Source organism: Peromyscus eremicus, chromosome X (genome assembly GCF_949786415.1).
Source record: "Peromyscus eremicus chromosome X, PerEre_H2_v1, whole genome shotgun sequence".
In the NCBI taxonomy this organism is placed as follows: domain Eukaryota; kingdom Metazoa; phylum Chordata; class Mammalia; order Rodentia; family Cricetidae; genus Peromyscus; species Peromyscus eremicus.
In genome coordinates, this window is record NC_081439.1 from 34,755,842 (window position 1) to 34,778,905 (window position 23,064).

At 45.6% G+C, this 23,064-nt stretch overlaps 1 protein-coding gene across 1 annotated transcript; it reads right to left on the reverse strand.

Annotated features, from left to right (window-relative positions):
• Positions 1-13,622: 13,622 nt before the first annotated feature.
• LOC131899763 (uncharacterized) lies at positions 13,623-22,792 on the reverse strand. Its single transcript, XM_059251225.1, is given in 7 exon segments — positions 13,623-14,002; positions 14,004-14,346; positions 14,349-14,510; positions 16,099-18,477; positions 18,480-18,681; positions 19,516-19,663; positions 22,728-22,792. Coding segments are annotated over 7 exon segments (3,618 nt in total). The 3' UTR covers positions 13,623-13,683.
• Between the last annotated feature and the right edge of the window lie 272 nt (positions 22,793-23,064).

Below are 23,064 nucleotides of genomic sequence, written 5' to 3' on the forward strand. Positions count from 1 at the left end.
GCTGGCCTCGAACTCACAGAGATCTGCCTGGCTCTGCCTCCCGAGTGCTGGGATTAAAGGCGTGCGCCACCACTGCCTGGCTGTATTATTAACTCTTAATGGTCAGAGTGCCAAAGAAAAATCCTCAGGACAAAGTTGCTGCAGTTGTTATTCAAATACTGGCATAATACAATGTTTATATCTTTATAGAATTTGTCTATATGTCTAATCCTGGCGTTCTGTTGTTCCTTGGTCATATGCCACTTCTGTGACCCTGCATGTGCTAATTTTCTAAGAAAGAAAGGTCCTGACGTCTCATACTTTCATCTTTCCACTCCATACTTTGCTCATCAATATGTCTCTATGTAGCACAGAGTTGTATGCCACATAATTGAGTGTACAGTGGGAAGAGGCTTGTAATCGGAACTGTGGCCAACTCCTCTAGCCCACTGAATCTTGTTGACCTTTTTAAGTTTACTTTGTTTTGATTGTCTTGTTCCTGAGTAAGTACAGGGGCAGGTGTTTCAAGAATGTCTCATAGCCTTATGAAGAGACCTCTGTGCTGTGGATATCGCTCTGTATAAATAAAACACTGATTGGCCAGTAGCCAGGCAGGAAGTATAGGCGGGACTAGCAGAGAGGAGAGAGGAAAAGGAAAGGAAGGCAGAGAAAAGGCAACACCAGCTGCCGTTCAGGGAAAATCATGTAGAGGCAACAGGTAAAGCCACGGAACACGTGGCAACATATAGATTAACAGAAATGGGCTAAGTATAAGAGTAAGAGCTAGACAATGGTAGGCCTGAGCTAATGGCCGAGCAGTTTAAATAATATAAGCGTGTGCATGTTTATTTTATAAGTGGGCTCCGGGACTGGCGGGGCTTGGTGGGAGCTGGAGAGAAATTCTCCAGCTACATCTCTGGCTTCTTTATGTGTGCTACAGCCTCCAAGGCATAAGGAAGACCCTCATGTAGATAAGGATATCTCCGTAGAAGTGGGGAGAATAGTATGTTCAAGACTGTCCAGGGGAAGCTTAGAAATGCATTCCTGGGAGAAGGCATAACTGATTCATAAGAAACTTTCTATCAATCCAATATCCTCAAATTGTACAATATTAAAAGTCCCTCATATGCAACAGGTGAAGATGATAGCCAAAGGTGGCATGGTTTGCTGGATCTTTGTTAAGCAGCTGTGCTGGCTTTATGACTTCTGTGGTTACCATCAGATATGGCTGAGCCAGATCTAGAAAGACTGCCCAGTGGTTAAGAACACTGGTTGCTCTTCAGAGGACCTGGGCTCGATTCCCAGCACCGACATGGTGGCTCACAACCATCTGTAACTCCAGTTCCAGGGGACCCGATGCCCTTTTCTGATCTCTGTGGGCACCAGGTATACATGTGGTGTGCAGACATATATCTAGGTGCGACAAAATAATAACGATAATAGTAATAATAATAAAAGTCCTGATACTTACCAACCAAAATTAACACACATATCAAGTTCTCATAAGCATCTAAATAGTAATTATAAGTGATCATGATTGCACTTGATACATAGAGAATCCTAAACTGATGTTGACCTGCATCTGTGGTGTGAAAAAGTAAGTGTCAGAACTCAAACATTTTAACACTATTTCATTTCATTTGACCAGGCTCAATTCAAGGACCACACAATTATTTGTCCTTTCTTCATTAGTGCCACTGATTCATGAACAATCCCCTCAAAATGTTAGAATCAGCTGGTCAGTCACATTTATGTCAAAAATACTTTTCAGGCTGAGATGAGAATAATATATTGTACGTTTTCTCCACAAAATGAATTTTAACTAAGCATCTGGCCATTCCATTCTGTAAGACTGATGATTGCAAATTATTGCCAACCATTAAAAAATTATTACAAATGAAAAACTATACACTTTTGTTCTCATTGGAATTGAAATTGAAATTAAGTACACTTTGGTATGAATATTTTAATCTGTTGTTTTAATCACTGCCATTCTCATCTTTAGGACTTCAGCTAACCAGAATACACTCACTAAATTCTTTAATAAATGTCTTTCTATAATCAGAATATACTCATTAAACTATGTTATTAAATGTCTTTTTAAACACTTGAATATTTTATCCCTTTTAAAGACTGATTTTATTATCACTTATGTATACATGTGCACCTGTATTTTTATGCATGTGACCAGGGTGTTTTCAGCGTCCAGAGGAACATTTTGTGTCCCCAAAAGCTGGAGTTACACATGATTGTGTACTATTAGATGTGAGTGCTGGGATCAGAGTCGAGGGCTTTTGGAAGAGCAGCAAGCTCCCTTAACTGCTGACCATCTCTCTTGCCCCCAAATTCTTACTTTTCACTGACAAACTTGATTATTTACTAACTAGTCAAAATAATATTTATAATGTAAATGATATTTAAAGTATTCTACATAAAAGATACTCTCAGTTGTTTACATGTGAATATCTTACAATGAGATCTTAGGGTTGCTGTTTGCTTGTTTGTTTGTTTGTTTGTTTTGGCAATTTAATGTGACATATGTGATGAGATCATGCGACTTCTTCAAAGACCCAGTGGCAGGTGTAAGACCTGGTGGGGAACTGGGAGAAGAAATTCTTCCAGGCTCAGGAAGTTATAGGATGATGCCAGCACCAAGGAACTAACATTTTCCAGAAAGGTCACATACTCACAGGTAAAACCAAAATCATTTGATAACATTCTTCTCCCTTTGATTTCAAACTTTTCACATTCTTCATCCACCCTAAAAGACAAAGGAACAAATGGCATGTATCTCTCATTGTGGTCCTGTGTGACCTGAATAATGCAATGACAGGTGTCTTCCCTTTCAGATCATGGGACACTGGCACACTGTGGCCATAGAAACCATGAAGATTGACTTGGTCACTGAGGATGGATCATCTCCAACCGGTTCAGGAAAAGACACTGAATCATTCGTGTGTGTGTGTGTGTGTGTGTGTGTGTGTGTGTGTGTGTGTGTGTGTGTGTTTGTTTTTTTTTGTCTTGTTTGTTTGTTATATTTGAGACAGGGTTTCTCTGTGTAGCCCTGGCTGTCCTGGAACTCACTCTGTAGACTAGGTTGGCCTTTAGCTAGGAGATTCGCTTGCCTCTGCCTCCCAAGTGTTGGGTTTAAAGGCTTATGCCACCACTGCCCAGCTGAATTCATCATTGTTTAATGCATACTTTGACGTCTATTAATTCAACTTGCATTCACTCAGAAAGAAAATTTATACAGACATCAGTGATTACAGGCACAGATGTACATACAATCCTGACGAGGGATGTCCAAACAAACATAATTGTATTCGCGTATCAGATACGAATCTGAGGAATACAAGACTATCACTGATCTCTGAAACCTACAATTCAAATGTGTCTTTATGGTTACTGGGCAATAGTGGTATATTTTAAGCCATTTTTCTATTCAGATTTTTGTAACTGGATTTTTCTTCTGTCCCGCTCGGGCCCCCGCAGTTCAGCAGCCCACTTATAAAATAATCACTCAGAAGCTCCTATTAATTAAAATTGCTTGGCCATTAGCTCAAGCTAACTATTAACTAGCTCTTACATCTTAAATGAACCCATTTCTACTAATCTATAAGATGCCACATGGCTTGTGGCTTACCGGTAGTTTTACATCTCGCTTCCTCTGTGTCTTGCTGGAGACTCCTGACTCAGCCTTTCTGTCCCCAGAATTCTCTTCTCTGCTTGTCTTGCCCCTTCTTCCTGCCTGGCTACTGGCCAATCAGCATTTTATTTATCAGTCAATCAATCAATCAATCCATCAATCAATCAGAGCAACACATTCATAGCATCCCTAGCAGATTTTTAGTATTGCCATCTTAAATAATGAACACCTTGCAAGAAGCAAGGGATGGACTATTAAGACCTCCATCTAGATTCTAATTATATTTGTAAAATGGAAAACTTATTCATTTTTATAAATATTATTCAATGACTAATATTTCCAGAAAATTCTTCCTGGTGTGCAATCTCTAATTTCCTGTTATCTGAGAACAAGAGATTGTACAGAAAATGATAATATCATTCTTTCCCCTTCACACCAAATCCATCCTAATTTCTCTGCTGATAAACATGAAAATACATTTATTACATCTCAAAATTTCCAGCACTAACTTTTCATTTACACTTCTAGGTAGGTTATTTAAAATAACACATGTTGCACACGACAGCTGACATTTCTTGAAGTCACAATGAATTTTAATGTAATTTTATTTTTCTTTACCCTAGTCCTAATTTTATTCAGATCCATGATTTTATTTTACTTATTTTTTATATTTCACTGTAACATTTTTCATAATCACATACACATATACAATAAAATGTGATCTTATCTAGCTCCCCCTATTTCTGCCCTCCACTTCCTCTCTATGCCCTGAACTTACCCCTACACAAGTTCATATAGTTCCAGTCACTGCTGCACGTATGAGAATTCCATACATGCAAGAATGTGCTTGGATCATATCTCTGTCCAGTCTAGACCTCACAAGTCCCTTCCCCATATCCTCCTCCCAGCTTTTCTTTCTTTCTTACTGTTTTTGCCCTCTCTCTCTTTTTAAAACAACTCCAGTTATTGTTGAACACATGAGTGTAAGGACCCACCAGTGACTACATTCTTAAAGAAATGTGACTATTGCTTCCCCAGGAGCCATCAACTGTTAATCACTCCAGCTAGGAGTAGGCCCTTGTGAGATAACTTCTCCACCAGATCTGAAATGTTGACTGTCTTGGTCATGTGCTGCTTAATGATGTAAATGGTATTTTTCTTTCTGAAATACTTCCCACTTCCGTGACTGGAATTCATCATTAATTATATTTGAAAGTAATTTCTAGACCCTTGAGGTAACTGAAAGCCATCTTTTTGAAAAATTGAAAGTAGATTTTTTTTCATACACTTTGCTCTGATTAGTTCCCCACCCCCACAGCAACTCCTTCCAGATCCTCCCAATCTCCCCATCTATCCAAATCCAAACCCTTTCTTTATCTCTCCTATTAGAAAACGAACAGGCATATTTAAAAAGGAAGAAAAAATAATTAAATAAAAACAAACGAAGATAGGACAAAACAAACAAATAGAAAACAAAAAAGAGCCAAAAAAGGCACAAGAAACACATATAGATGCAGACACGCACACTTTCACACACACGGAAATCCCATAAAGCACAAACCTTTAGCAAACACTATTATATACAATATAAATATAATTAAAATATAAGATCTATGACATATAAATATAGTTATTGTTATATAGTGACATACATATATCATCATAAAATAGCAGTGCTTTAAAATAATTTTAAAAATACTTTACCCACTGAGCAATCTTTCTAGCCTCATATAGTTATTTTATTACAATTGCAGTATATTTAATGTAGTATACAGTATAATATATGATACAACCAATGTGAAATATATGATACAATAAGGCACAATATTGTAGGAATGTACATTATTTAGATTTGTTTTTAATACACATGTAATGTGTAACATCATAATTCATATTGTAATCACATATACTACAATGGATATATAATATGACATACATTCTATCCAGTATAAGGAATATCACTTGTAATTATAAGATGCATGCTGTTTTAAATAATTTAAATGTATATGCAACATACACACATCCATTTTAAATATTCATATTACATTATATTTTATTTAGAATGTGGAACAGTATCTTATATTTATGTATTGTGGTGAGTGGCAATGTCATCCACCTGTAAGGCAAGTGTCTGACCCTTTAGATGGCAGCAAGTTTAGTTTACTGGCCTTAGAATGTCACGATGATCCCCCTGTGGCATCCCTCAATACATCATCGGTGATCATGTCGATCTCTGTGACTGCTATGGCAATGCTGTGCCAACCACCTGAGATCTGAGAAAGAAGACACTGTTAGGAAAATCAGCGGCTCTTCTCTCATCTCCAACAGATACTTTAGCTCGAGTAGGGGAAAGTCTGATTTTATAGAGCAGTGCAAAATTCTGTTCCTTAAAATTTATGTTCCTCTTTTTTTTTTATGTTGTTAGAGAAAGAACATGAATTAGGGTGAGTAGGGAGGTGGGGAAATAACTGAGAGGAGTTGGTGGAAGGGGATATATACAAATAATTATATTGTAGGATAACTTTAAATTTTAATAAATGCAATCGAAAATATCCTATTTACTATATATTGCAATTTATAGTAAGTAGTAAAATTTCTAAATATATGGTAAAGTTTCCATTGCCTAGAGTGTGCAAACAAAGTGATACAATTACCCAAATCCACCTCTAAACCATGATGGTGAAAAATTTTTAACATATTAAGCCAACAAATATCATGGAAAACTGAAGATTTCATTTGATCTCTGGTTTTTATCACTTAGAGTCTGATCTTAATGGAAATGAGAAAATACAGAACTGACAGAGAGAAATTTTTTTCAAAACAGACATATGGGTATGGACCAACGTTTTTACAGAATCCAACATATCCATGTAAATATGTGTGAGAAAAACAGGGAGAAACAGACATAGGTGGTGAGGTTCCCACATATTATAATATCATAATTATATATGTGTGTTATTAATATGATGACATGTAATATGTACATCACATTTTATGTTGCAATTATATGTACAACAATGGGCATATAGTATGATAAGCGTTCATATTTAATATTGTTTGTAATTCCACTCTTCATGATATTGTATATAATTTATAAGTATATATGTAAAAGGAATGTCTAAAATTATTAATGAAATATTACATCATATAAAAGTAAAAATTAAATTATATTTTATTTAGAATGTTGCATATGGGAGATATGGGGGATTTGAAGGGAAGTAAGGGAAGGTATAAAAGATACAATTATATTGTAATCTCAGACAATAAAAGTGGTAATAGCAAGCAAACAACACTGTATCAACACAGGAAACTTAACAAAGAATAGCTACCAATATGCCTATTCCCCTATAGCTTGTCTTTGAAAAGTACACATTACTGCCAATATTTTTATAAAGCTGCTTTAGCTTTTACCAACGTATGGGTCAGTATGGGAAGTAGACAATCCTGAGGTTATAAGCACATACAGCATGTGTCTCAGATACTGCACTTTCCACAACGAAAAAGTCCTAAGGTAGGATAAAGAGAGGCATGGACCCTTAGAAGACACTAGATAAAAGTGTGGCTAGGTGTCCCTGGATCATCAAAGGATGCAGAAAATTATTATCTGCAATATTCTCAGCTTCGATCAGACTGTGGGTCACAACATATGTGTGGAACCCTCGGCAGGACAGGCTTTCAAACACTGTAAAATAGACAAGTGTGTACCAAGAAATCCAGTTGACAAAGTCCTCATGCAGTTTGGTATCACATCCTGACAAACCTGCCCGGTGGACATTTCCAGAATATTCACCTCCCCGTATCCCCATAATTTTTTTAAGAACTATACATCATATTTCCATCTAACCTGCTGGATAAGCACACCTCACCATGAGTGATGGACCACAAAAGCTGGAAAGCTGGAGCGCACAGCACAACTAGGAGGCAGCTTGGCGGGTTGCAGAGTGTCTGTTCCAGGAAGCTCTGCTGGTCTGCTGCCAGTGTCCCTCACAAGTTCTTACTGCTTGTATGTGCTTGAGCAGGGAGGGTCTGGTGAATCTGGTCAATTTCAAGGACTTCTTGAAGAGAGTCCTTTGCTTCCTGAGCTCAGCAGCCCCCCTGCAGGATGGAATGTTTTCACCTCTTCTTAGAACACCCTGCATTTTAATGAGCCTTCCTCAAAGATGGGATGTTTGATCTTGAAGGAAATTGCATTTCACCTCTTCCTCCAAGCTTTGAACTTTCTCAGTGCCCTCTTTAACAATGGCCCCTGAGCTTTGGAGGGGGTGACAAAAATCTTCTGACTTGAATGTCTAACTCCAGAGCAGTCATGAACCCTTGTGTTATTATGTTTATCCCCCTGTTTCCCCATGTGTGGGTGGTGGTGAGTCTTGCTGGTGATTCTTTTGTCATGAAAGACAAGTGAGAAGAAAAAAGGCTATCCAAAAGAACACCACCAGCAGTAATAACCCATGGTTGTGAACACACACACACATTCAGAAGCACCTTCGCCAACATATCACAGGCATTTATCCAAGCATTAACAAGTGTTTCTCCACTGAGAAGTTCATGACCGCAGATTTTGTCCAAGTTCCCAGTACCTGAAGAGAAGTCCCCTCTGTGGAGCAGGCCTTAACTCCAATCAGAAGGCTGACTCAGTTTGGAACCATGCTTTCCGTTACTGCATTAGCTGGCATGTGTCTGGCACTTCTGTCATAAAGCATGTAGAATCCTCTGGTGAGTAGGACTTTGAGCCACAATCCCCCCACCCCACCCCCACGAAATCAGAGTAACACTTTGTGGCACTTGACTTTGCCCACAGGAAGGGACACTGAGTCCTAGCCTTATTTCTCCAAATCCTGCCATCAAAGAATGAGATACACAGCAACAGGGCCTACCTACCAGGTTTAGAATGCAACCAACAGTAGTGACAACAGCCTTTCTGTTTGGGGGAGGTGACCCATCCCTAGCAAGGGATACCTTGCTGGCCTGAAACCTGCTATGTAGATCAGATTAGTCTCAGACTCATAGAAATCCCCCTGCCTCTGCATCATCCTCTGGAATAGACTTCAGTCTACCCATGTTTGGAGAAATTCTCTGAGGCTAGATTAAATAACAGTAGACTTTTTCAATTTTTGAGAATTCATAGTAGGGCTGTATTATGATCGGTTATTGATCTCAGGCACTAAAATACGATCATATCCACCTCCTGTCTAACTCCTTTCATATCTCTCCCACCATGCCCTCTCCCAACTTCATGTCATTTTCCTTGTTAACTCAGTAAGTCCCGTTACACTCTCCACATGTGCACAGGTGGAGGCTATTCCATGGAGCATGGGAAACGTACTATTGATACCCTTTCATAAACGAATGCTTTTCCCTTCCTAAGCAACTACCACCTGCACATAGGTCCCCAGTGAGTGGTTGGACCTGGAGATCATCCTTCATCTATGGTGAAATTTTGACAGAGTTGGTATTATGTAGGCCTTGGACAGACCAGCTTCCCTGGGTATATTATTGTGATAGTCCTGTCAGGCCCACAAGACTGAATTTCTCAACACTCTTACCTCTTCTTTGGATTATACGTTCTCTCCAACCACACTTCTGCGATGCTGCCTGAACCTTGGTCATGGTGGGGATAATAGAGATGTGCCATTTAGGATTGGGCACTCAGTCTCTTATTCTTAGCACCTGGACAGATTGTGTATCACTCCATTGACTACTACTATCCACTGAAAACAAAAACTTCTCTTCCAAGGTTGGTAGCAGCCCACACCTATGGTCTGGATGTTTGATTGAGAATAGTGCCTACAAGCTGTTATTTTTGAGTATTTGGCACCCAATTGTTGCAACTGTCTAGAAAAGAATAGGAGATGCTGCCTTTTGAAGGAAGTGGTGTGTAGGGGGGAGACAGGCTTTGGGGTTTAGAAAGCTCATACCATTCTCAGTTCTCTCTGCCTCCTACTTTTGGGTCAAGAGGTAAGCTCTCCACTATTTTCTTGCCACTTTGTCTTTGGTCCACCATTATAGAGTCCAACCCTGTGAAAACTTAGGTCCAACTTCAGCGCTTTCTTATACAAATTGCCTTGGACATGGTGCCTTATCACAGCAATAGAAAAGAAACTAAGACTGATGGGTATAAAAATAAATATTTAGAAGGTAATTTGATAACATAACCATTTTGTTATATGACATTTATTAGAGTACCAATGACCTCCTCAGCCAGTGGGTACCTACCAGGATTATAGTACTAGGCATGAAATTCCCTCCCATGGTGCAGTCTTCAAATCTAATAAAAAAGAAGTTAGTTACGCCATAATACTCATACCATTACTGAAGCAGTACACAAAGCTTGTCTGACATTGTTAAAGCAGAGTCTTTCTTGTTGTTCGTGTCATGTTTCACACTCCATTAATCTGAACTTAAAGCCTCCAGGTGATGCCCTGCCCCCTTCTGACAGAAGGATGTCTCGGATTATAGAAGCACTCTCCCACGTAAAGGTTTTTACATGACTCTGGGGGACCAAACTCAGGTTGTGGGGCTTGCACTGTGGTGCTTTTACCTGCTGAGCCATCTCACCAGCCCAAGAGCATTTGTGAATCAGAATGTGGAAGTGGCTGCAGCACACTGGAGGATAAAGGAGAAATGCTTTGGTTTAAGAGAGGGAAGTCTTTGTTACCAACACTATCAGAGAGTTCGCCTAATACTTCCTCGTCATCGAGTTCATTGGAACATGCATCCTCTTCATCCTCATCTCTTGGTTCAGCGGACTCGCTTTTGACAGGGCACTCCCCGTTCGGGTGTAAGAAGGTGTTTTCTTTTGGCCTTTCACAGTAGTTCTCTTGATCTCTGCTCTCTGACATCTTGCTAGATTCAGATGATGAGTGGCTGAGGGAGACGGAGGTCATTGGGGTGTTCATTACTAAGCTAGACAGATCTCCCAGATTATAATTCCTCACAGTCAGTAGGAATGCAGATCTGTAGCATCTGTATTATATGAAGAATCACAACCTGTCTGCACATGCCTGATCGACTGGCAGTATTGCTTCCTTCCAGTAAGGGGATTGATTTTCCAGCACATTGGACAACAACATGAAACAATCAGCACCTAAGATTTAGTCTGAAATTTTCTGGATATGTCTGTGTCAGAAAAAAATGAAAGTTGGAACCAGGCTTGAAAAACATTCAGTTGATATTTCAGTCAGTGTTCTATTGCTGTGAAGAGAAACCACCGTGACCACAGCAACTCTTATAAGAGAAAGCATTTGACTGGGTTGGCTTACAGTGTCAGAGGCTTTAGTTCATCGTCCTCATGGAGGGAAGCATGGCAGCACACAGACAGACATGGTAGCTGAGAGTTCTCCAACCACTCCTCTGGAGGCAGGAAGAGAGAGACTCTGGGCTTCGCATGGGCTTCGGAGGCCTCAAGCCCACCTCCAGTGGCACACTTCCTCCAAAAGGTCACAATTCCTATCCTTTCAAATAGTGCCACTCCCTGGTGACCAAGCATTGCAATCTGTGTGCTTATGGGGGCCATTCTTTTCTTCTTCTTCTTCTTCTTTTTTTTTTTTTTTTTTTTTTTTTTGGTTTTTCGAGACAGGGTTTCTCTGTTTAGCTTTGCGCCTTTCCTGGATCTTGCTCTGTAGACCAGGCTCGCCTGGAACTCACAAAGATCCGCCTGCCTCTGCCTCCCAAGTGCTGGGATTAAAGGCATGCGCCACCCCCGCCTGGCAAGGGCCATTCTTATTCAAACCACCACAGCTGGTGTCAGGTAACTGCGTGTAGAAACCATTTCTGCATGAGCTCTGGACTTTAGATACTTTGGGGAGAGCAGGCATAGCGCTTGTGTTTTGTTGGCTTTAGTCAGCTTGTTATAAAGCCCAGGCTGGCCGCATATTCACGGTGTTCCTGCTTTAGATTCCCAAGTACTGAGATCACACACAAACATCAAGTTTATTGTGGTTTTACACTGACTTTGTACATGTGTGTATGTATGTGTGTGCTGATGTGTGAGCATGTTTGTGTATGCATGATACATTCGAATGGGTGTATGCAGGCCAGAGGACAATCTTGGTGCCATTACTTTTCAAGTGCCATCCACCTTGTCTTTTTGAGACAAGATTTTTCACCGGGATCCACTTTGTTTAGGCTCTCAAACCAGGGAACCCCAGGGGTCTGCTTGTCTTTGTCTGTCTGGTGACAGGCTTACAGACTTGCACCACCATGCTGGATCTGTTACTTGGGGGCTGGGGATTAAAGTCATGTCCTTGTGTTTGAGGTAAGAGCTCTTTACCAACTGAGCTTTGTCCCCATGCCCACTTTCTTCTCATTTTGACAATCTTCCCCTTGTCTGAGCAATATTCTCTCAAGATATCAATAACTTACCATCTGGTGGTTTGATTACGATTACCCCTTGTCACTGGGGGAGATCTGCCCCTGCCTGATGTGAGCCTACATTGGAGTATGGAAATGTGGGGGATGGTATGGGACATCATGGAGTTAATGCTGATGCAGAACCTTTTACAGACAATTTTAACCAAATAAAAAGTATAGGTCAGCCTTCCTTGGTATGTATTAAAAAAAAAAAAAGAAAGAAAGAACAAGAAAAGATAACCTCCAACAACTACAGAAACGTCCCTGCAGATTTCTTTGCAGAATATCAGGAGACAGCAAGCCCAAGAGAGAGAGCACAAAAACCAACAACTATCTATTGATGGAAAAACTTCTGTTTAGGGAACAAATGTTCAATGCCTTTGAATTATTCAGAGGTACTGCTTGAAGTGTGCATTGTTTAGCTATGTCTAATAATCTTTGCTTCACAGGAACATCACAATAAAATTTATGAACATAAAAACACAGGCCTAGAAAGGGTTTGCCCATTAACAATGTGGTTTGAAAGATACTAGCTTGGTAAAAAGTTTTTAAAATAGTGCATATAGAAGTTTTATGATACAAGAGGCATGAATACGTACGAAAGTGCATCACTTATGAACTAAACAAAAGTCAGATGACACACGTGTACACACATGCATATACATAACTGTAAACACATCATATACACATCACATATACATATACCACACACAAATATGTACACACACCCAGACACACATCATACACTTATGCACACATACACACATGTACACATGTGCACACACACACACATAGACACACACAGACACACATACACACACACAAATTTAGGGTGGTTTTTTGGGACATGGTTTTGTTATGTAGCCCAGACTGACCTTAAATTCATAATCTTCTACCTCTTCTTTCCATGTGCTGGAATTTCGAGCCTATGGCATCATGTCCAGAGAGACTTTATATTTAAAAGGGGTTTTAGCACACCAAGTGTGGTGGCACATGGCGGCCATTACTTCATGTGTGTGTCTGTCGGCATCATAAGAACTTTGCTCAACACTGGCCTCCCTTTGAGGACAATCCATTTCCTCTTAAAATGTAAACCCGAAATGGGGCTTGGGTTCTCAGGCTAGCACTGAAAACAGCACATAATAATTAAGCATTTCTTCATGTGAGGCTAACAGTGGGAGCTGAGCTGGGACTTATTCTGAAAGACCCCCCCGAAGGCAGTCTTCCCTCAGGAGAGACCCTTGCCCAAGGAACACACCGAAACCACGAATCAGATGCAAACTGCAAGAGGCTTTATTCCGGAACACGGGTACCCGGGGCGACACAGTCTCTCAAGAAGCTCAAGGGACTGGCGCGTGCACGGGCTGGAGCAGAGGGTTTTTATAGGGTCGGGCACGGGTACAGAAACAAGAAGCCTGGTTACAGAGTTTTGATTGGATGATGCAAATGAGGCCAGTTCTGATTGGATGAGGCCAGGTTCAAACCCAGGTCAGCTCGTGGTTTCTCCCCGAGCTTCTGTCTAGGGTACAGGGTGTTTTCCCGACCTTTTTCTGACCTTTTAGTTCCTCGCTCTGGGGCTAGGTGGCTAACTGAGCTCCTCAGTACCTCTCAGGCTTTATTCAAAAGCAGCTGAGCCAAGCTATGTTAGGCGGGGAGGCTGGGGGTCTTTCATTCCCCCATTTTCTTATCTCAGGAATGGAATCCTCCATTCATGGGGAAGATTGGTGACGTGACTCGAGTTCCATCTGGTTGAGCCTTTGGTATTGCTGGGTTAATACCAAAGTCTGAACAATAGAGACGCGTTCCCTGATAAATTGGACAAGTCTACTTAGGATACAGGGCCCGAACGTCAGGAGGAGTAATAGAATCAGAAGGGGTCCCAGAAGGGTGGAAACAAGGGTGGTGAGCCAGGGGGACCTTCTGAACCATCCTTCAAACCATCCCTGTTGCTCTTCAGAGAATTTTTGTCTCTATTCTAATCGTTTTCTCAATTTAGCCATGCTATCTCTTACCACCCCAGTATGATCCGCATTCCTCTTTAAGGGCGGCACATAACCCTCCCTCCTGTAAGAATAGGACGTCGAGTCCCCTTCTGTTCTGGAGCACTATTTCAGAGAGGGAGGTCAGGGATTTTTCTAAGGCGCTTACTGATTCCTCTAGGTCCCGAATGTCCTGATTCATGGCCGCTTGGAGCTGTCTGAATTGTTGGGTTTCCATTAGGGCGGTGGTGCCTGTCCCTACCCCGGCTGCTATTCCTCCCATAGTCAGCCCCCCCCCCAATAATAGGGCCAGAGTGAGAGACGCCGGCTCTCTCTTATACCGATAGGGTCTCATCTCAAAGTGTGGGTAAATCTCCTCTGGTGTATGATATACAACTCGATGAGCATATAGGTACCATTAGGGCCGGTGACATAACCAGAGACAGCACTTATAGATAGGGTGCGGCTACACAGGTGTTGGTGGGTGCGGGGGACGCTCCCTAGACATAGTCCTTGTCCTGACACCCCTGAGATTGTAAGCTTATGTTGGGCTGTCCCTAGACATTGGCCCGGAGGGGGACTGTGAGTGTTAAGCCCCTGCTAGCAGACCCAAAAACCGGTCTCCGGCTCCCAGCCGGGGCGGCCTGGCAGTGGCCGGAGTTATACCTAGGCTGGCAATCGAACCGGGTCGAGGGGCAATCTTCGGGGGTGCTGGAACAGGTAAGGAGGGGCGCTTCTGGTCAGAGAGAACCTGATTGGGGCCTATAGGGCGGAGGCCTCCCCAATCTTAAGCTCGACAGTGAATCCTACGCCCCGATCATATCCGGCCTCATATAACCTGAGCCCCCAAGTGCGCCCCCGCTGCCAGCTTCTATCAGCCTTCCCCGGGCCAGTGAAAGTTATATTTAGGGGGAGTCAGAGCCCGGGCTCGAATCGGCTGATCTCGGTGGACCCAGCTGAGCAAGACCCCCCCCCCCCCCCCCCCGCCTGTAGCCTTCCTGAAACCTCTATTGGGCTGGAGCTAGGACTCCAATATGCTGTGCCAGTGGTCTCGCAGCCCCATTGGGCGCAGAAGAAATTTCCTTCCCCCCCCCCCCGCATTTGAGGGCCCAGCCCCTCCCATCCCCCCGGACAGACATGAAAGTCCGACTGGGCGAATCTACATCTTGCTCGAGGGTGACGGCATCCCGGATCCGGCCAATGCACCCCCCCCCCCCCGGGTGGGTGGAGGAGTTTGAGGCATCTGCCAAACCATTTCCCCAGTTTGTGAGATGACCTTATGTTCCTGCTGGGTCGGTCTCCCCGGCAGCCTTCACATGAGAGGCGTGGATCCATGCAGCAATCGACCTTGAGTGCAGTGGGGGTGGTCAGCAAGACAGTGTAGGGCCCCTTCCACCGTGACTCTAGATTCTGGTGGCGCCGGACCCAAACGGAGTCCCCAATCTGGAAAGGATGGGGGACCACCGGCTTGTCCAGCTGCTCTCGGTAGGCTCCAGCCAAGGGTCTCCAGATCTCCTTCTGCACCAGCTGGAGGGCTGTAGATGTGCCTCTAAAGTGGGGCTGGTGGCAAAAGATGAGATATCAGGATGGAGAAATTTCACGACTGGGGGTGGGGTCCCATATAGAATTTCAAAAGGGGTTAGGCCGTGCGGCCCAGGAGTATTCCGGGCTCGGTAAAGAGCCAAGGGAAGTAGGAGCACCCAATCTCTAGTGCCACTTGCAAGCGTTAATTTGGTTAAAGTCTCCTTAATTGTCCTATTAGCTCGCTCTACCTGTCCTGAACTCTGGGGGCGGTTTCCAATTAACCCCCAATAATTTGGCCACTTTCTGACTTACCAGAGAGACGAAGGCCTGCCCGTTGTCCGACCCCAATATATGAGGCATCCCATATCTGGGGAAGATTTCTTCCAACAGTTTCTTTGTTACCATATTAGCCGCCTCATTCTTGGTTGGAAACGCCCCAATTCATCCTGAAAAGGTGTCCACGAAGACCAGGAGGCACCGGCACCCACAGAGTCCGGGCCCAACCTCCGTGAAGTCTATTTCCCAATGTACACCTGGGCGATACCCTCGTTGACGAGCCCCTTTGTTTAGATGAATCTTTCCTGCATTGACCTGAGCACAGGCTGGGCAGGTGGAAGATACCTGCTGAGGCACCCGGTCCTGGTTTAGCACAGTCCCAGTATTTTTGTCCAGCAGGGTCTTTCAAATGGGTCAGTTCATGAAGGAACCTCAGCATATATCGGGTATGGGAGGTTGGCATGACCACCCGATCCCCTAATATATAGGCTTGCCTCTGCGGGTCGCAGTCCGCCCCCATTTTCTTTGCTAGCTCATGGTCCTCGGGGCTGTATGGCATGGGCTCTCTCCCGGGCGGAGGAGGCTCCGGGGTGTCCTGTATAGCCATTAACTGGCTACTCCCTGTTGGCTGGGATGCCACTGTCCGGGCGGTCAAATCCGCCAGCCGGTTTCCCTTGGCTATTTTGGAGTTGTCTCTTTGGTGCCCTGGGCAGTGGACAATACTAAGCTGGAGCGGAAGAAACAGGGCCTTCAGGAGGTCCAGGATTTCTTTCTTGTTCTTGATCTCCTTACCTGCGGATGTTAGCAGGCCTCTCCGCCGGTAGATTTCACCATGGACATGTGCAGTGGCAAAGGCGTATCTGCTATCTGTATACATGGTGAGCTTCTTACCTTCTGCCATCCGAAGGGCCTGGGTGAGGGCGATCAGTTCCGCTCGCTGGGCCGAAGTCCCAGGCGGGAGAGCCGAGGCCCATACCACTTCGGACTCAGTGGTGACAGCTGCCCCAGCCCTGCGTCCTCCTCCTTCCAGGAAGCTGCTCCCATCTGTGTACCAGACGATGTCTGAGTTCTTAAGCGGCCGATCCGTCAGGTCAGGGCGGGTGCCATGTGCCTCGGCCAAAATCTGGAGGCAATCATGCTCTATAGATGGGCTAGGCAGCAGCAGCAAGGTGGCAGGGTTAAGGGAGACTATGGGTCCGAACGTGACCCGGTCTGAGTCTAGGAGTAAGGCCTGGTAATAAGTCATCCTGGCGTTGGAAAGCCATCTATCTGGCGGTTGTCGGACCAAGGCCTCCACGGCATGGGAGGCCAGTACAGTCAGGGGCTGGCCTAGGGTCAGTTTCCCGGCATCCTTGAGTAGAACTGCAATGGCTGCCACCATGCGGAGGCAGGGAGGCCATCCTGTGGCCACGGGGTCTAACTTCTTAGACAAGTATGCTACAGGTCTCTTCCAAGGTCCCAGTTTTTGCACCAGTACCCCTTTAGCATAACCCGAGTTCTCATCTACAAACAGTTCAAACGGCTTGGTAATATCTGGCAGACCCAGAGCCGGGGCCTCAAGTAAGGCCTGTTTGATCCGTTGGAATGCCTCCTGCTGTTCCTCTCCCCATTGGAACATTACCCCTGGTCTAGTGAGGGGATATAGGGGGGCGGCCAATTCGGCGAACCCGGGGATCCATAAGCGGCAGTACCCAGCCGTACCCAGGAATTCCCGTACTTGGCGGGGGCTACGAGGAGGGGGAATGGAGAGTATTGTCTCTTTCCTTGCCTCCGTCAACCATCTCTGCCCCCCAGTCAGGGTGTAGCCCAGGTAAGTAACCTTGTCTCGGCAAATTTGTGCCTTTTTGGCCGAGGCTCTGTAGCCCTTCTGTCCAAGCCTGGCCAGTAAAGCCCGAGTGCCCTCTAGGCACTCGACCTGACTCCTGGCTGCCAGGAGTAAGTCATCTACGTACTGGAGCAAGGTCAGGGTTGGATGCTCGACTCGGAACCCGGCCAGATCTGCATGCAGGGCCTCATCAAAGAGGGTTGGGCTATTTTTGAAGCCTTGAGGGAGCCGGGTCCAGGTCAGCTGTCCCGAGAGTCCCTGCTCTGGATCTCTCCATTCAAAAGCAAACAGTAGTTGGCTTTTAGGGTGCAGTCTCAAGCAGAAGAAGGCATCTTTCAGGTCTAATACCGTGTACCAGACGTGCGTCGGTGGGAGGGTACTCAGGAGGTTGTAAGGGTTAGGCACCGTGGGGTGTATGTCCTCCACTCGCTTATTGACCTCTCTCAAATCCTGGACTGGCCTATAGTCCCCTGTCCCTGGTTTCCTAACAGGCAAAAGAGGGGTGTTCCATGGGGACTGACAGGGCTTCAGTACCCCTTGGTCCAGGAGCCTCCGGATATGGGGTTGGATTCCCTCATGAGCTTCCCATGACATTGGGTATTGTCGGATTGAAACGGGAGTCGAGGAGGCCTTTAATGAGATCATCAGCGGTGGCTGATCGCGTGCCAACCCCAGGCCCCCAGTCTCTGCCCAGGCGCGAGGAAACTCTCTCAACCAGTTCTGTAGCTCCTCAGGTGATTTCTCCGGGGGTTCTGACTCAAACAAACGGTATTCTTCCTCTAAATTAAGGGCAAAGATTTGTATAGGGTCTCCTTTAGGACCCCTGACCCTCGGTCCCTTCTCATCAAAATAGATTTGCGCCTTTAATTTGGTTGGTAGGTCCCGTCCTAACAGCGGAGGGGGCATTCAGGTATGTGCAGAAAGGAGTGAGTTACTTGCCCTGAAGCCAGTTGAACTTTTCTCTCGATAGTCCAATAATATCTCTTGTTTCCAGTTGCCCCCTGCACCAGTGCAGAATGCCGACTAAGAGGCACTCCGGCATGAGTTAGGACTGAATGTTCGGCACCAGTATCAACCAGGAAGGTCACGGGCTGCCCCCCGATCTTGAGGGTTATCCTAGGCTCAGGGGGGGGCTCCTGGCCTCGACCCCCCTAGTCCCCCAGACTAAGGAGGTCCACGGTCTTGGGCTTGGGCCGGCGGGGTCCTTGTGGCTTCTTGGGGCATTCTCGGGCCCAGTGTCCCTTCTCCTTGCAGCAAGCACATTGATCTTTATCTAGGGGTGGCCTCCTTCGTTCTCCCGACCTGTCTCCCTCTCTCCGCTGTCTCTGAGATACAACGGCGGTCAGAATTTTCTTTATCTCCCTATGCTGTTTCCTATCCCTTTCCTCTTGTTTCTGCCATCTCTTTTCCTCACGCTCTTCAGGAGTTTCTCTCTTCTCTGCTTCCTTCATTAGGTCTGGCAACCCTAACACCTATAAACCCTCCAACCGCTGCAATTTAAATGCAGCGGGTGTCTCTTCCTTTATTCCCTTCCTTTCCCTGTATCACATTCCCTTAAATCTCCTCTCCCTGTGTCACATTCCCTTCCTTTTCCCTTCCTTTCTATCACATTCCCTTCCTTTCTATCACATCCTCTTCCTTTCTATCACATTCTCTTCCCTTCTATCACATTCATAGGCCTTCTAGCGGCCGCTCGGAGACCCGCTAAGAGCAACTGGCGATAGAGACGTAGATGCTCCCTACCTTCAGGCGTATTGAAATCCCAGTTAGGGCGAATCAAGGGAGAAGCCGCATCGATGACATTCGGGAGTTGGGATGGCCTCCCGTCGTCGCCCGGAACCTGCTTCCGGGCCTCCAGGAAAACTCTCTGCTTTTCCTCTACTGTTAAGAGGGTCTGCAGGAGCTGCTGACAGTCGTAAACCTCAGCATCTGCCAACGGCCGAATCGCGGCCGCTAATGCGGCCGCCACCGCCGCCTCCTCCACGGTGGCGGAAGCCGCCCCCGCTGCGCCGGAAGCCGCCCCCGCGGCGGCTGGACGCTGAGCGGGTCCAGCCTGATGGGGAGGGGGCTCCCCTACCAGGAGATCTATGAGAGGGGAGTTAGGGTCTGGAGGGAGGACAGGGGGCCCAGAGACTGGAGGGAGCTGTGTAAGGAAAGGCTTGACCCATAAAAATGGGTTTTATACCAGAGACCTCCAGATGGCGATGTATGGGACCTGGTCGGGGTGTCCATAAGGATTAGGGGCCAAAAACCTTGCCCTCCACCTGTAAAATAAGAGAGAGGTTAAAGGATCCTTCTCGCGGCCAGCCAGCATTCATCATGACCCATTCGGCCTTGCAGAGGGTGATCCGTTTTTTTCTTTTTAGCAATGACACCTTCATTGCTTCCTCGGGCCTTAACATCAGACCAGTGGTCCGTGGTTAGGCTCAATGGGGTGGTGACGGTCTGCCCCATGGTGGTCTCTAGATAAAGAAGTGTTAGACAAGTAACAATAAACAAAAAGACAAGACCGACGACAGAAATTCGCGCTGCGCGGCTTCGGCGTAAAACCGAAAGCAGAAATTAAATTACCTGAACCTGAAACGGAGGAACCTCGCTCTCCGTAGATGGGGAAACGGAGGAACCTCGATCTCCGTTCTCTTACCAGCACCACGTATCCTTCTGATACGGGAGTGGCCCCGAAAAACCGTGACCCCTGGAACGTCTTCCAGGGGACTTCCCGTGACCCGTGGAGGGTCTTGGTGGGCGAAGTCTGAGCCCGTCAGCTCCTTCAGCCCCCACCGACTCAGCTGACCTGTACCTGACCTGACCTGAATTACCTGGACCTGAATTAGGGCGCCCGACGAGAACAGAAAACAAGTAGACAGACTGGGACAAGACAGACAGTGGCCGGCCAATTTACCTCCTGACAGTGGGTCGGTGGTCCCGAGGCAGGGGGTCTCTTTTCCCGGCCAATGCACCAAATGAAAGACCCCCCGAAGGCAGTCTTCCCTCAGGAGAGACCCTTGCCCAAGGAACACACCGAAACCACGAATCAGATGCAAACTGCAAGAGGCTTTATTCCGGAACACGGGTACCCGGGGCGACACAGTCTCTCAAGAAGCTCAAGGGACTGGCGCGCGCACGGGCTGGAGCAGAGGGTTTTTATAGGGTCGGGCACGGGTACAGAAACAAGAAGCCTGGTTACAGAGTTTTGATTGGATGATGCAAATGAGGCCAGTTCTGATTGGATGAGGCCAGGTTCAAACCCAGGTCAGCTCGTGGTTTCTGCCCGAGCTTCTGTCTAGGGTACAGGGTGTTTTCCGAACCTTTTTCTGACCTTTTAGTTCCTCGCTCTGGGGCTAGGTGGCTAACTGAGCTCCTCAGTACCTCTCAGGCTTTATTCAAAAGCAGCTGAGCCAAGCTATGTTAGGCGGGGAGGCTGGGGGTCTTTCAATTCAGTCCTTTGAAAATGCCTTGTGGTCCATTCAGAACCTAACTACAGAACTCTGCCCCTCGTGGAGGAAGAAATTCCCTACAACATGTATGTGAGGGGCCAGCTCTGTCACACCACGTCGGTTGTTCTATAAATGGCCACCTCAGAGCTCAGAGACACAGACATGCCTGTCCACTGTCCCAGGACACATGAGAGTGGGCACAGCAAGCTTCCCACCTGTGGCAACTCATGGTTACTCTTGTTTTAAAATGAGAAGCACACGGTCAAACAGCCTGGCTTAATTCCCCCTAAACGTGTCTGTGCCTGTATCATCTTCTTAGCCTGACAAGGGCAAACATTTGACACAATTGAGCAATCATTAGTTTCCTTTAAAAAGGCAATATCCATCTATCAGCTCACTTGATCCTTCAGCTTTTGGAATTGTTGTGATTGTTGTAATGTGCGTAAAGCAGCACCCTTTGAAGGCATGTCTGAAAGCTTACACTGACAAGCCATGAATACTGGTGGATATGTGTTTACCAGTTGAATCAAAACAACAAAACAGAAGACAAAATATTTAGGTTCCTCTGCAGAAACATAAGATTTCACACTTAGTTAAATGAAGGCAGAGACTTTATAAATAGGTCAAGAAAAAACGCCAAGATAATATTTGCCACCAAGTCTGCACAGGAGCAGTTTCGGGAAGTCAGAACTTCCTTGCAGAATCTAAATCGCACATATGTAAGGCATGGCAAGCAAACAGACAGAAAGAGAGGAGGGTGTGATGAGAAGGCTCAGCAAATGGAGGTGCTTGCCGCTAAGTCTGACAACCTGAGTTTGATCCTGGGATCCACGTGGCGGAAGGTGAGAACTGCTTGTTATATATATTTATATAATAGATAAATATATATTATATGTATTTTAAAGATATACTACATTGATTGAGCATTCCTCCACTGCAATCCCAGAGGCAGGAGCATCGGAGTTCCAGGTTATCTTTTCTACACTCTGAGTTCAAGGTCATCCTTGTCATTATAGCTAGTTAGAGGCCAGCCTGGTCTACAATGAGGCCCTGTCTCAAAAAACCCAAATCCAAACAATAGCAATTCATAAAACAAAAACAAGTGCTGTTTCTCCAGAAAGAATCATGGTTTAATGTGCTGTATGTAACTTTACCATTACTTTCCAAATAGGTTCACAACACTCATCCATTGGGTTGTACCAGGAGGCATGGTCAAGCATCCTCATCCATTTGGTTGTACCGTGTGACATGGCCAAGTGTCCTGATTAGAATTTCTGATCACCAGGATCCCATCCTCAGGATGGTATTAAGCATGCTTAAACATACAACGTGGGTTAAGGAGAGTCTCATGGGACTCTGAACCTATAGTGTGCCTGGGCTGTGATCTCCAGGGCACTGAGCAGGACATTTTTCTCCTTCGGGCTATTGAATACCATCTGTATACTTGCTAGACTATCAGAAAACTTGCTTAGTCCGGTCTGGAAAACAGTGTCTGGAGTTAGTTTGCCCAGAACCCCCAAGCTCCCTGTATTCCACAGCCATAGAAGGTGAATTCCCACACTCTGAGTACATGAAGAATCCTAGAACGGGCTATGCTACAGCCCTGCCAAGGCCCCCAACTTGCCAGTCCTCAGGGTTTGTGTCAGGAATGCCCACACTCCCATGTGACCAGGGACAAGTCAAGCAACACAGAGGACCAGAGTGACCCCAACTTGTCATCCAGTATAGGCACCATGAGGATGCAACAGGGTATGTCCTGGACCAACTTCACCGCCATCTTGCTAAGAATCAGGGGTCTTTGTATCTTGGCACTTCCCCCAGTCTTGCAGGGGCCTCTGTCCTGAGCCAGCCGAGGCTGAAGTTTGGATACTTTGTAGCTATTGTTTGCAGATCTGGGGAGCCAGTGGTCTGAGGGGGGTTTCAGGGAGGAGCTGGAGGAAGAGGATAGGGTGGGGCGTTATTGTGGGGAGGTGCCTCGTGTAGATCCCTGGGTGTTGGTGTCCAGAAAGCCAGGCTGCTGTGCCCTGACTACTGCGCTCCTCAGCTCCA